Source organism: Mauremys reevesii, linkage group 2, assembly GCF_016161935.1.
Source record: "Mauremys reevesii isolate NIE-2019 linkage group 2, ASM1616193v1, whole genome shotgun sequence".
Taxonomy (NCBI): Eukaryota; Metazoa; Chordata; order Testudines; family Geoemydidae; genus Mauremys; species Mauremys reevesii.
The window spans coordinates 165,805,692-165,818,859 of record NC_052624.1 but is presented as its reverse complement, the minus strand read 5'-3'; the positions used below and the strand labels follow the sequence as shown (position 1 = coordinate 165,818,859).

General features: G+C 39.5%; 1 protein-coding gene across 3 annotated transcripts in view; it reads left to right on the top strand.

Annotated features, from left to right (window-relative positions):
- DROSHA (drosha ribonuclease III) overlaps positions 1-13,168 on the top strand; it is a 109,266-nt gene that overhangs the window by 55,041 nt on the left and 41,057 nt on the right. For all 3 annotated transcript variants that reach the window (XM_039523848.1, XM_039523849.1, XM_039523850.1), the window contains 5 exons: positions 742-849; positions 5,799-5,906; positions 8,258-8,396; positions 9,504-9,564; positions 12,835-12,894. In XM_039523848.1, coding sequence (XP_039379782.1) covers positions 742-849; positions 5,799-5,906; positions 8,258-8,396; positions 9,504-9,564; positions 12,835-12,894 — 476 coding nt within the window. The remainder of the gene's footprint in view (positions 1-741; positions 850-5,798; positions 5,907-8,257; positions 8,397-9,503; positions 9,565-12,834; positions 12,895-13,168) is intronic.

Below are 13,168 nucleotides of genomic sequence, written 5' to 3'. Positions count from 1 at the left end.
AAAAAAATTGATCGCGGGGTTACGAAAATTTACCATTTCAAGCCGGTCAGTTTCAAGCTGGCAGAGGAAGAGCAAGGGAGGAGAACAGCTCTTCTCGCCAAAAGGGGAAGCGATGCAACTCCAGCAGCGGGGGCTCTCAGCCCTGCAGCGAGAGAGGGAAACACTTGAGGAGAGCAGGGGAGACGTGCAAGGGGCAGAGGAAGAGTGAGGAGCAGCTGGGGAGGAGAGTGGCTCTTCTTGCCAAAAGAGGAAGCGGGGGCAGGGGGGAAGGCACATTTCTTTTTTTTTATGATCGTGTTATATCCGAATTTGCATTGCCGTGGGGAGCTTTATAGTGGTGTTTCACTGTATTTGCTTATACTTGCATCTCACTCAATAGATGCATAGGAATGGCTTTGTTCATTTCATCTTCAGCAAAAATCTGTGGTTAGTCAGCTTTGTCCTCACCCTGCAGCTTATCAGGATAAGGAGACTGAGCCACATGCAGCCCTTTGTCATACTTGTGGGCATCCAGGCCACCCCAGTTTACATCATTACCAAGGGGCGGGTGGAGATAATTACAAGATTTAGGTTTAAAAATTGCTCTCTGAAAGTACGCTTTACAAATAAATAAATAAATAAAACCCATTCTCAAATACACAATCCTAACACCCTAATGTCTGTTTTTCACGCCCACATGTGGTTTCATATTGCTTTGTTGTAGAAAGTTTCTCACAGCTGCACCATTCCCTCCCTTTCTAGGAAGCGCTGCAGAAAATCAGGCAGAAAAACACAATGAGACGAGAAGTGACAGTGGAGTTAAGCAGCCAAGGATTCTGGAAAACTGGTATTCGTTCTGATGTCTGCCAGGTGATTATTAGACACTAGAGATCCTTCCTGAAATCAGTTTCTTTTGTTAGTTAATAGCAGATTAATGTCTCCTAAATTGCAATGTTAAGGCCTTAGCTACACAGGATGGGTTGCCCCTGCTACATTATAGAGAACTGTCACTGGTATTGCTGCACTGGTTTGTACAGTGCTATTTGCACTGGTGGCACTTACCCCTGAAAGAAACAAGGGTAATCTGTGCTGGTGCAAATTGTGGTTTATAGCAGTTGTACGGCTACACTGGTCCCTGACAATGACTGTAACCAGGATAAAACCCCAGTGTAAAAAAGACCAAAGAAGCTAATGTTGTTTCAGGGCTTGTTAATCAGTAAATCTGCCTTTTTTTAATAAAACTTTTTTTTTAATCATATCTTCAAGGAGAGTTTAAACGGTTGTATATTAAAGGGGAAAAACCCACAAACCACAACTTTTTTTTTAACTTTTAAATTGGAAACCAAAAAAAAATAATTTGCCCAGCAGTAATATATTTGAAAGATGCATTTAAAAAAAAAAAAAAAGAGTTCTATCCCAGAGCAAGGGACGTGACAGAGTCCATAAATACTGACACAAAGGCTAATAATCCAACACACACAAATAAATCCGTTAAATTTGTTTCAAAGATGCTAATTCAAGGCTCCATGTTTCCAGGTTTAATTAATGTTGACCTAGCAATGTGTAATGCAAATCAGACATTGCATACAGTGTGACAAATGTTTAGTTAATAATCCTTGTGCTTGTATTGAACCCATATCCTGTCAACTTATCTCTTCCTGGCAAAGCGTAAGGAGAAGTCTTGATGGAGGATGAATATTTAAACCAAAACCCAGTAAAAATAATTTCTCCTCCATCTAAGACTTCTTTTTGATGCTAGTACTGTTTATAAGGTCTGAGACAGGATACCAGCACAGTGTACCATCCCATAGCTATAGGAATTTGTGAGTTTGTTCTAACTTTTGCTATGTAATATATTTGTTGCTACACTTTATTACAAACTGTGCATATATTTCCCAATTTGAGAGTTTAGAAACTGATTTGTTTATCTCTTTCATAATTTTTTTTTTACAATGTATCTTATAATGTCTTATTAGACGTTCTTGGGTTTTTTTAATTGTTGAAGGACAGCAAATCACCAAAGAGCAATGAGTATAAAACATAATTTCACATAGTGTTTTGTACATCTAAAACAATAAATTTGACTAGTCAATTGTTTGGATTTCTTTGAGAGGTCACAAGGAGACTAAACTATGCATCTTTAAAATGAAAGATTGCTGTTGCTGTTTTTCAGATATGCTTTTTGCCAGATTAGAGTAAAAACTAAATGAATGTAAATCAATTCTGCAGGCAGTCTTAATGCAGAGCGATTTAAAATTATTGGTTTACCTTAATTCTTAAAAGCTCTGTAGTTTAGAAGATCAAAATTCTTTTTATAAACATTGAAGTACTCTAATAATTTTAAATCACTCTGTTGCACAAAGTATAATGCCAGTGTTGGCATTTTCCAAAATGAAGCACTTGCAAACAGGGAGAGAAGGAGTGAAGTGTTCTGATTAAAATGGCTCTGTTTTGTGTGAAGTAATTCAGAATTATTGGGCAGGTGGAGGGCACATCTTCTTTGCTGCTATTAAATTATTACTTACAAAGAATCATTCTTATACCCAAAATAGCTTTAATCAGATGGTGTAATGGCTTTCCTGCCTATTATGCTATACTTCCAGAAGAGACCATATTTCTTCAGTATCCATTAATTTGCCTAATGCAGTTTTTAAGTTGTTTTTTGTGGGGAGGGAGGGGTTGGGAAGTGTTCCCCTAAAAAGAATTGGGAATGTTAAATAGTCATAATCCTATCTGACAGATATTAGTCAAATTAATCACATATTTGGTGTCAGGAAAACAACACTTTGTCAATGTAATTACAAGAGTCTAAATAAAGACATTCTGTGTACCTCATGTTTATCGTCAGAAATAGACCAATTCCTTACTAGTTGAACTTCTAAATAAAAATCTAAAATGTTGATATATCAGTACTACAAACTGGGGCCAAACATACTGCTTGCTGTGTACAAATAGTATTAAAACTGTGGTCTGTGCACTAATTCCCCGTATAATCATTCTGGTTGCCCAGAAGGCTACTACAGTGGACAGAAAATGCAGAGAAATAGTGAACTGGTGCGTATGTGTCACTGGTCCTTGAGATGATTTATTTTTGATGAAGTGGTCAAGAATGAAGATGCACAAGAAGCACAGTTATAGAACATATAGTTGGGGGTTGACCCCCCTCCCCCGAGATTGTTCTGAGAGAAACTACTAACAGTGTTGGATTTTAATTTAAATATTAGAAATTCATTTAAATCTAATTCTATTTAGCAACAGTGTTTTCACTTCCCAGTAAGATAGTTCTTGCCAGTCATCACATCTGCAGTGTTAACCCACATTTCATTCTAAAAAAAAAACCCCCCTCAAATGCAATCTTATGCTCTTTTCAACAAAAGGTAATCCTTATAATCTCATAGCACTGTTATGTTCACCGGTTCTTACTCTATGACAGTGCTTAGCTTCACCAACATACCAAAATCCACAAAGACACTTTAACCCCATAAATTACATGATCTGTTATACATGCTTAACTAATTTTCTTCTATACATCCACTCTGTTCATTCATCCCCTTTAATCATACGCTTTGCATTCATTGTGAAGTGATACATGGATAATTTTCAGATTTCATCTTCAAATAAGTCTTGTTTCTATGAATACTTAAACTTGATTTTGCTAATTACAGTAGGAATTACAATTTTATATTGCATATTGTAAAAGCATTCATTATTTTACTTGCATATATAAAGTATGATTTTAAATTACATATTATGATTTAGCCACTATAAGTCTTATATTTCTTATTCTTCCAGAAGAACTTTACTCTTGGCATAACAGAATAGGGTAACCTGTGCTACTTGTTCAGTTATCAATTATTTTCCCCAGATCTCTGGTCTAAAACCAATGCTTAGAAAAGTGTATAAAGGGGGAGATTTTCAAAGTGCACTTAGGAATCCTACTCTTATTGAAAGCCACTGGGATTTGGACACCTAACTCCCATTTCAGTTTTGAAAATATTACCCAGAACGTTTTTGCTAGACGGCCAAATAGCAACTTTGTAACTGCCTTTCCAACTCTTTCTAGCGTCAATATCTCCGGAACTGCTAGAGTTCAGTCCTTCATAAAGTTTGAAAACATTGGCCACTGAATTCTCATGAGGATGTTAGTGAAAGCAAGATGGCAATGAGAATGTAACTTTATACTGCACAATTTTCCTACCTGTCATCTTGAAAGAAGTGCTTAGTAACTTGTAAAAAGCTGGTTATCCCATAGGATTGCCAACTTTCTTATCACACAAAACCGATCACCCTTGCCCCTTCCCTGAGGCCCTGCCCCCGCTTACTCCATCACCCGTCTTTCCGTTGCTCATTCTCCCCCACCCTCACTCACTTTCAACAGGCTGGGGCAGGGAGTTGTGGTGCGGGAGGTCTGGGGTGGGGCGAGAAATGAGGGGTTCAGGATGCAGGAGGGGGTTCCGGGCAGGGGTTGGGGTGCAGGAGGGGGTGAGGGCTCTGGCTGGGGGTGCAGGCTTTGGGATGGGGCGGGGGATGAAGGGTTTGGGGTGCAGGAGCGGGTACAGAGTGCAGGAAGGGCTGGGGCAGGGGGTAGGGGTCCGAGAGGGGTTGTTGTCTCCGGGCAGGGGATGCAGGCTCTGGGGTGGGGCCGTGGATGAGGGGTTTGGGCTGTAGGAGGGGGCTCAGGTCTGGGGCAGGGGTTGGGGGGCAGGAGGGGTTGTGGGCTCTGGCAGGGAGTGCAGGCTCTGAGATGGGGTTGGGGATGAGGATTTGGGATGCAGGATGGAGCTCAGGGCTGGGGCAGGGGCTTGGGGTGTAGGAGGGGCTGTGGGTATGGGCTCCGGGAGGGAGTTTTGTTGAGGGAGAGAACTCAGGGCTGGGGCAGGGAGTTGGAGTGAGGGCTCTGGGAGGGAGTTTGGGTGCAGAAGGGGGTTCCGACCTGGGGCAAGGGGTTCAGGTGGCGCTTACTTCGGGCGGCTCCCTGGAAATGGCAACATGTCCCTGCGGCCCCTAGGTGGAGGTGCGGTCAGGCGACTCCACACGCTGCCCTCGCCTGCAGGTGCCGCCCCTGCAGCTCCCATTAACTGCCATTCCTGGCCTATGGGCGCTGTAGAGCCGGCGCTCGGGGCAAGGGCAGTGCGCGGAGCCTCCCTGCCCCTGGCTGCCCCTTCTACTAGGGGCAGCAGGGATATGCCGACTGCTTCCAGGAGCCGCCTGGAGCCAGGGCAGGCCTTAGCTCCTCTGAGCCACTGACCGGAGCTGCCAGGGTCCCTTTTTGACCAGGAATTTCGGTCGAAAACCGGATGCCTTGCGACCCTATTATCCCAGGTGTCAGGTGATATAAAATGACCTTTCCTCATCTTGGTGGTTTATGAAATATTATACTTTAAAATTATGTCAGAGGCCTAACCTGGCCTTGAGTCTTCTTTTTTTTTTCTTTTTTCATACTAATCAAAGTCTGCATATTGTAGCAAGTGCCAGATGGCCATGTAATGTTCTGTCACTACTTAACTTTACCTTGATATTCCTTGATATATTCAGCAATATGCAGCAGAAGAATCTTTCCACCCAACAAAGTACTTCAATAGAAGACTGTTTTGTTTTTCTTGGTAATTAATACCCATGGGGTAGGTTCTAATTTAGTTATATTCATTGAAGGGCGTAAGGCCGTTATTATTTTTAGTTTATTTCTCATGTAAATCAAAACAAAGTAAAATTAATCGTGTCATAACAAGCTAAACTTCTTTAAGTGTTTGATTGTTACTCAGTTGGGTTCTCTGTGTTTTGTAAATGAATAGTTTTCCTCATGGCAATTATTTTCCTAGCATGCAATGATGCTTCCTGTTCTCACCCACCATATTCGCTACCATCAATGTCTGATGCATTTGGACAAGTTGATAGGCTACACCTTTCAAGATCGATGCTTGCTACAGGTAAGAAATGCTAAAAGACAAATTACATACTAATTTGCCATTTGAGTTCTGGATGACTGAAGCTCTGCTCCTGTGGAGCAAGGGGAGGGAGAGCTGCATGCATGACCATCGTCCCCAAGATAGTTAAGCTTATGTGTAAATCCTGCTGAACCCACTAACTGGAGAAATGAGGTCTATTGCTGATATTGGAAAGTACCTGATTATTTGCACCTCTGATCTTTAAAAGGTTCCAAGTGTCCTGTGAGAATCTGTAAAATCAGGTTTCCACTGCTTGTGGTTTGTAAATCATGGAATTCTGCAGGATGAAAAGCATTATATACGAATGCAAGATTATGTTTTTATTACTTAGTGCGTTCCTTTACTTGCCGAGTTCTGAAAAACCAGTGTCATACTGCAGATGTGTCTGTAAATTTTGCCTTGTATTATTTTGTAGTTTATTATTTCATAAAGAATCCATTGTGTTCAAAGCTATGAACAGACAGATGTCTCTTCAGGCGTACAGGTGTTTGTTGAAATGTTCACTGTTACAAAGTGAAAGAGAGAAGTTGTGTTTCTTTTGGGGTTTTAATACGTCTGTGTTGCATGCTCAATCAGTTGTGCAAGTGCATTTTTGCACACTGGGACTCTCTCAGCAAAAACTGTCTATTGCAGATCTAAATTAAAGGGCAAAAATAAGTAAGTAGATCTATGTTATCAACCTATTTTAGTGCAAAAAGTGTATTTTATATATATTTTCTATTTTAATTTCTAATATTTAGGTGCTTCACTGTGGGTTTTTTTGTTTTTTTTAACATATAATGAATCAAGAATTATTAATAAAAACACTCTGAAATGCTTTGTACTCCTTGTACAAACCAGATTAGTTCGAGAATAGAGGGTATGGGTCTTATGCTTAATTATGAGCATAGATTTTTTTCGAATTTCTTGGGTTTTCGTGTTAAAGATTATTAAAAAAAAAAAAAGAAAAATACAGCCATAAAAACCTACTAACTGCCATGATAGAACACTTGAAGCAAAAAGCAAATAAGTTATCAATAATCAGGGAAAGCATAAGACAAGGTGCACCAACATAAATCACACTAAATGCACAGAGGCACTTTATCTAGGCTTGATCCTTATGCATGCTTATTGAATAGCTAAGAATTTGTTCTAGGAGAGAGAGTCCCTAGTGAGATTTATATTTTACCATTTAAATAACTGTGCATAGGATGCCAAATATACAACTATGTAATCTCCCAGTGATGATCTATGTTTCATCATACAGCATGCATTTAAAGACCTGACAGAGAAGGTGTTATTGTTTTAACCATTCTGATAAGTTTTAGTGTGTTCTGTTTTAGAGGAGTAAGTGTTTTAGAGGGATAGGTTTGGCAAAGTGTAGTTAGTACTAATTAGGTATTTAACAAGGATTTGAGGGGAAATGCATAAGTTGAATAACAATTTGGTCCAACAATAGTTAAAATAAGCTTTGTTTGCGTGAAGAGGGCAAAGCAGCTGTTTAGCATCGAAGGCCCCAATCCTACTAATATTTCCTGACTAACTTCCTGCGTATAAGTAGTCCCATTTTAACGCCACGGGGCAGCTAACAATTCTCATATGTATGTTTGCAGGATTGGGGCCTAAGTCTTTGTCTTCACTGTATTAATTGCTGCTGACACCTCCCATTTCTACTGCCCTTTATACAGTGATAGCAGCAAAGATGCAAGTTCCTGGTAGTGCTTACAGTACAAACTAAATATAGGGCTCAAGTCTGCCACTCCTATTCACCTTCCCTAATACGTTGCTCTGAGAGGGGTCCCAGCAAAGGCAATGAGAGTAAAGGGCTATTCATTGTGAGCAAGAGTAGCAGAGTCTGGCCTTTGGTGAGCAAAAATTCGATCATCGCTCTTTTACCCAAAAAAAGACGAGGCTCTCCTTATTGATGCTTTACATATTTGTATTGAGTTACAAATGCTTGAAATGGTATTGCGGTATATAAATAAATTCATGTAGTAATAGTATTAGATTTCATGGTTTTTGTACTTCGCAAATCTTCATATTGTTTAACATAGTTCAGCCAAGTTAGCAAGCAAATTGACAATTCTTTCAAAAACGAATTTATTTCTTTAGAAAGCTTTTTAAAGTTAATTAGTTTAAGTGGTGATCAGGCATAAATGATGCGTTTCGTGACATATCTGAAGCCGTACATCCTACATTTTAATTGCTTGAACCAGAGTTACTAATTGCCAACAGCACATCATAGCATGTCTTCAAACTGAGAAATAGCTGTTGTTAGCAGCTACCAATCTAACATTGCTCTTAGCGTTTGCAAAAATAAACCCAGTTTTTGACTTGCACATGCTGCTTTCTAGCTTGCCATGACTCATCCAAGCCATCACCTAAACTTCGGAATGAATCCAGACCACGCAAGAAATTCCTTGTCCAACTGTGGGATTCGACAGCCCAAGTATGGAGACCGAAAAGTCCACCACATGCACATGAGGAAAAAGGGTATGCAATTACACCATTATTGTTTACTCTCTCACCATCCTTAGCCTCTAAGAAGAACTGCCACCTAATTGATGCTTGTTCAACCTATATTCTCCTGAGGGCTTGTCTTCACTGCAGCGTTAGCTCAAGTTAACTCTGTGAATGAAGTTAGCCTAGCTGGAGTGAGGGTGGTCACAGTGAGTGATTGTGTCAGCAGTACAAAGTAGCAGCATCCACACTTCACTACTAGTTGGAGCTTAAATCACACACACGCCCGCCCGCCCGCCCGCCCCTGAGGGCTAGCTATCTTGAGTTTAAATCACCACTTACCTGGAGCTAGAGAGTTTTGTGTGTGCATGGGAATCAGATTAGGGGCAACACTCAAGGATTATACCTTGAGCTAACACGGCAGTGAAGATTAGCTCTAGGAGAGAATTTCAGTGGAAGTTTCTAATGCTTGAGCACATGGTAATACAAATAATTAACTAATAATGATAATTGATTGGGAGATCTATTCTGAATTATTGGAGCTGATAAAATAAGCAAGGATAATACATCACAGAATATACTTTGTTTTATTTTTGACAAGTGTATCACTGATATTTTCATAATGCAATAAGTCGACTGAAGTATATTTTATAAAAATTGTGAAGTCTTATTAATGAGACCTCTTTGAAACACTGCTATGAAATCCTGCTGAAACAAGGAAGCAGTGCAGCTGTCAAATGTGTGGGCTCTGCTGCACAACTTCTTTCTCCCGTAAATACAGGCAACTGCAGTAATACAAATCGTCTGTTGTTCATACAATGTTTGAGGTGGGGAGCTTGGCCTTTCTGTGACTTTATATGTGGCTCTATGAATGTAAAAGCAGTTTCCTGTGGGCAGCCATTACCTAGCCATTAGTCCCTATAAGGATTATACCTGAATAAAAATGTCCTGCTGTAATTTAACTCTGGATCTGTGGTGTTTCTGCTTTCTGATTGTCCCAATGGCATTTTTTGTTTGTATGTTTTTTTAAATGCAAAGTGAGAGTTTTGCATGGTAAATACAAAGTGACGTTTGAGGAAATTACTTCAATGAAATTGGTGATGATTTTTAATAACTGTTCAGTATTGTTTATTTTTACAGGAATAAACACCTTGATAAATATTATGTCCCGCCTTGGGCAAGATGATCCGACTCCTTCCAGGTAATGCTTCCAGCATTTTAGTTATATGCTAATGTGTGCTGATCAGTCTTTTTCTTGGACCTAGAAGGTTAACTAAAAATGAAAATTCAACTCTAGTTTCTTAAAAACTTTTGTAACAAAACAGCCAGATGATTTTTAACTGTAGGGAAGTAAGTGTGTGTACACACATATTTATTTATATGCATGTGCAAGGAAAGGAAAATCGCTCCAAAAATATTGTTTTTGGTTTTTTAATAAAATCAGGTGGGTTTTTTTTGTGAATAGAAAAAGTCTTTAAAAAGGGTGTTACTCTGAGCTTGCAAAGCCACCATTTGCCAAAAACATCCTTTTGCAAGGCACAGAAAACCAAGCACCAGCTTTGTAATACATGCAGTGAACAAGAGATTTAAGAGAGCCCCTAAAGAAAATCTGCTTCAGTCCACAAAACTTAAAGAATCATTAATACTTCTATTTGGACAGCTCAAATGGTGAACAATGAAATGCTACATTTATTTTACTGCATGTGCATAGCACAAACTTTCCACTGTACTGAAAAAATGATCAGGAACTAGATTCTGTGCCACCCTTACTCATAGTGAGTAGTATCTTACTCCATGAATAATCCTATTGAAATCAACAAGACTACTGATAAAGTAAGGTATCACTCAAAATGAGCATGGGTGACACAGAATTTGGCCCAATATAAATGAATATATATAATAACATGGAATAATATGTTTACTACAAAATTAATTGTTTAGCTTAATAACCAATTATAATAATTATAATGACAAATATAATAGTTAACTAAGTCACTAAGAATTCTGTGCAAATGAATTACATTTGTATTGCTTAAAATTTGCATTTAAGACATGCTTTGTAATCAGTTCTAGTTGCCCTGGTCCTGCGGGGCTAACCAAAGCGAGTAAGAGAGACTTGGGTCATCCTACCTATTAGAGAATTAGAAAATTGGTCTGAAATCAACAAGATTCAATAAAGACAAGAGCAAAGTACTGAATTTGGGAAGGAAAACTTAAAACTTAAGTGCACAACTACAAAATGGAGAATAAATGTCTATGTGGTGGTACTGCTGAAATAGATCTGGGAGTTATAGTGGATCACAAATTGAATATAAGTCAACAATGTGATGCAGTTTCTAAAAAGGCTAATATCACTCCGGGGTGTGTTAACAGGAGTGTCATAAGTAAGACATGGGAGGTAATTGTCCCACTCTACTCAGTGCGGTCCAGTTCTGGGCACCACACATTAGGAAAGATGTGGACAAAGAACAAGATGTTGTTCTTCATTTTTGTTGAAGAACAACAAAAATGTTAAAAGGTTTAGAAAACCTGACCTATGAGGAAAAGTAAAACAAACTGGGCATGTTTAGTCGTGAGAAATGAAGACTGAGGGATCCAATAACAGTCTGCAAATATGTTCAGGGCTGTTAAAAAAGAGAATGATATTCAGTTGTTCTCCTTGTCCATTAAAGGTAGGCCAAGTAGTAATGGGCATAATCTGCAGCAAGGGAGGTTAAGGTTAGATATTAGAAAAAAAAATGCTTAACACTAAGAGTAGGTAGGGTCTGGAATAGGGAGGTTGTGTGGGATCCCCATCATTAGAGGTTTTTAAGAACAGACTGGATAGGAACCCATCAAGGATGGTCTAGAGCTACTTGGTCCTGCCTTAGTGTAAGGGCTGGACTTGATGACCTCTCGAGTTCCCTTCCAACCCTGTTTCTGTGATTCTACCTCCATGCACACCCATGTAGGACTCTCCCAAAGTACTGCTCTGGGTGTGGGTGGAGGAAGCAGGAACACCTGCGAACAAGAGGATGAGGTGATGCTGGGTGCATGACGCTATACAACCCTAAAAGGGTTATTGTAAATTATTCCAATCCACATCCCGCTTTGGGGCAAGGTGAGAGCAGCAGAGGAGGAATTGTGATTCTGAGTGATGCTCCCCATGGATCGTGTTGCTACACTCTGTCCCCAAACACAGGGCTCAGCCTAAAGATTCAATCTAGTCTCTTTAGATTTTTCTTTGCGTTCTGGTGTATTTACGCTATTGTACTCCCAATTATAAAATAATATTTGTAAGTCTAGGTCTAATATCCATCAAAAAGTAATTCCTTTTCCCAAACGGAAAGAAAAACAGGGAGAAAGCACTCAGTAATTATCCTGTCTCAGCTGAATGGACTGGAAAATCCACACTTCTCAGCTCTGTTTGCCATTATGCCTCTACAAAGAGAAGTTATAGTATAACTAACACTTCGCTTTTAAATAGCATTTGGTGCTTGAACCCCTACCAAAGTTCTGCTTTTTAAAGTGTTAGATGAGTGTTTTAATAATTTGAGGGGGAGCAAATTGCAATAAAAGCTGTCAGACACTTGAAAAGGGGCCTCTGGAAAGAAACCACCAATATCTTAGGCCTCGATTCTGCAGACATGACCTATGAAATCAATGGGGCTACTCCACGTGATTATAGTTAAGCATGCATAAGTTATTTGCAGCAGCTTGAGATATTCTGTACTGACACTAGGTCCCTATCTTACTCAGCTGGTATTGCCTAGCTTTCTGTCCCTTACCTATTAATAAACCTGTTAATGGGGGAGGGCTTGAAAAAAAAATTTAAACAAAAAGAAAAGAGAGAGCACTCATAGAAGCAATAAAAAAATGTGAGAGCAAGAGAGGAAAAGAAAGGGAACAAAGCTCTTATTAGTTTGATAGAGTCTTTGAAGGTATCTTCTTCCGTTCTAGTAAGTCCTCCTACGAGCCTGAAGGAAATCTCAGAAAATGGGGCAGAGGACACTTGTCTTTGACATTAAAGGGACTGTGAAAAATAAAAGCACATACAGACTGCCATGTAATTGGAGATGCACCAACAAATCCATTGTAGAGTCATCAGGTCCAGGAGGTGTTTCTGTTTGTTATAGACCTCTCCCCAGCAGCACACAGAGCTAAGGTTGGTGATTCATTTTAAATCACCTGGTGTCCATGGCAAAGCACACAAAGCCTGATCTCAGCATGCCATTACGCACTGCTAGTCAGAAATTTTGCCTCCTTTCTCCCTGTTAAATGCTGATAAATAATCTATGAAGATTCAGAGACCTGTGCTATCAGTTCTGAGTTTGATAACGTGTTCTTTGCTATATATCAGAGAGGAAAGTATCAAAATAGGAAAGCAGCAGGATCATTTCCCTTCCTGATCACCAAAAGAATTAAACTTTACTGTACAAATAACCAAAGTTCACTGGGGTTACTGATAATAAATCTCAAAACACTTTTGCAGGATTAACCACAATGAACGTTTAGAATTTTTGGGAGATGCTGTGGTGGAATTTTTAACTAGGTAAGTGTGGCATTTTTCTACAAAGTTCTATATTGTGTCTCCTTCATCAAATTTCATATATTTTTTCCTTAACATTCAACTGTACAACGCTTTCAGATGTGTAGGTTTTGATAGTCTGTGTATTTGCTGTCCTGTATCCTTGCAATGATTTCAAGAGCCGCATATCTGCGTATGCTTCTTTTCAAGCCTCTTACAATGCTGGTGCTGTGAAGAGTAAGATTACAAGATGAAAGGCTAGTGTCTCTGTCCTGTCAAATGCTATTTGAAGTTGCTC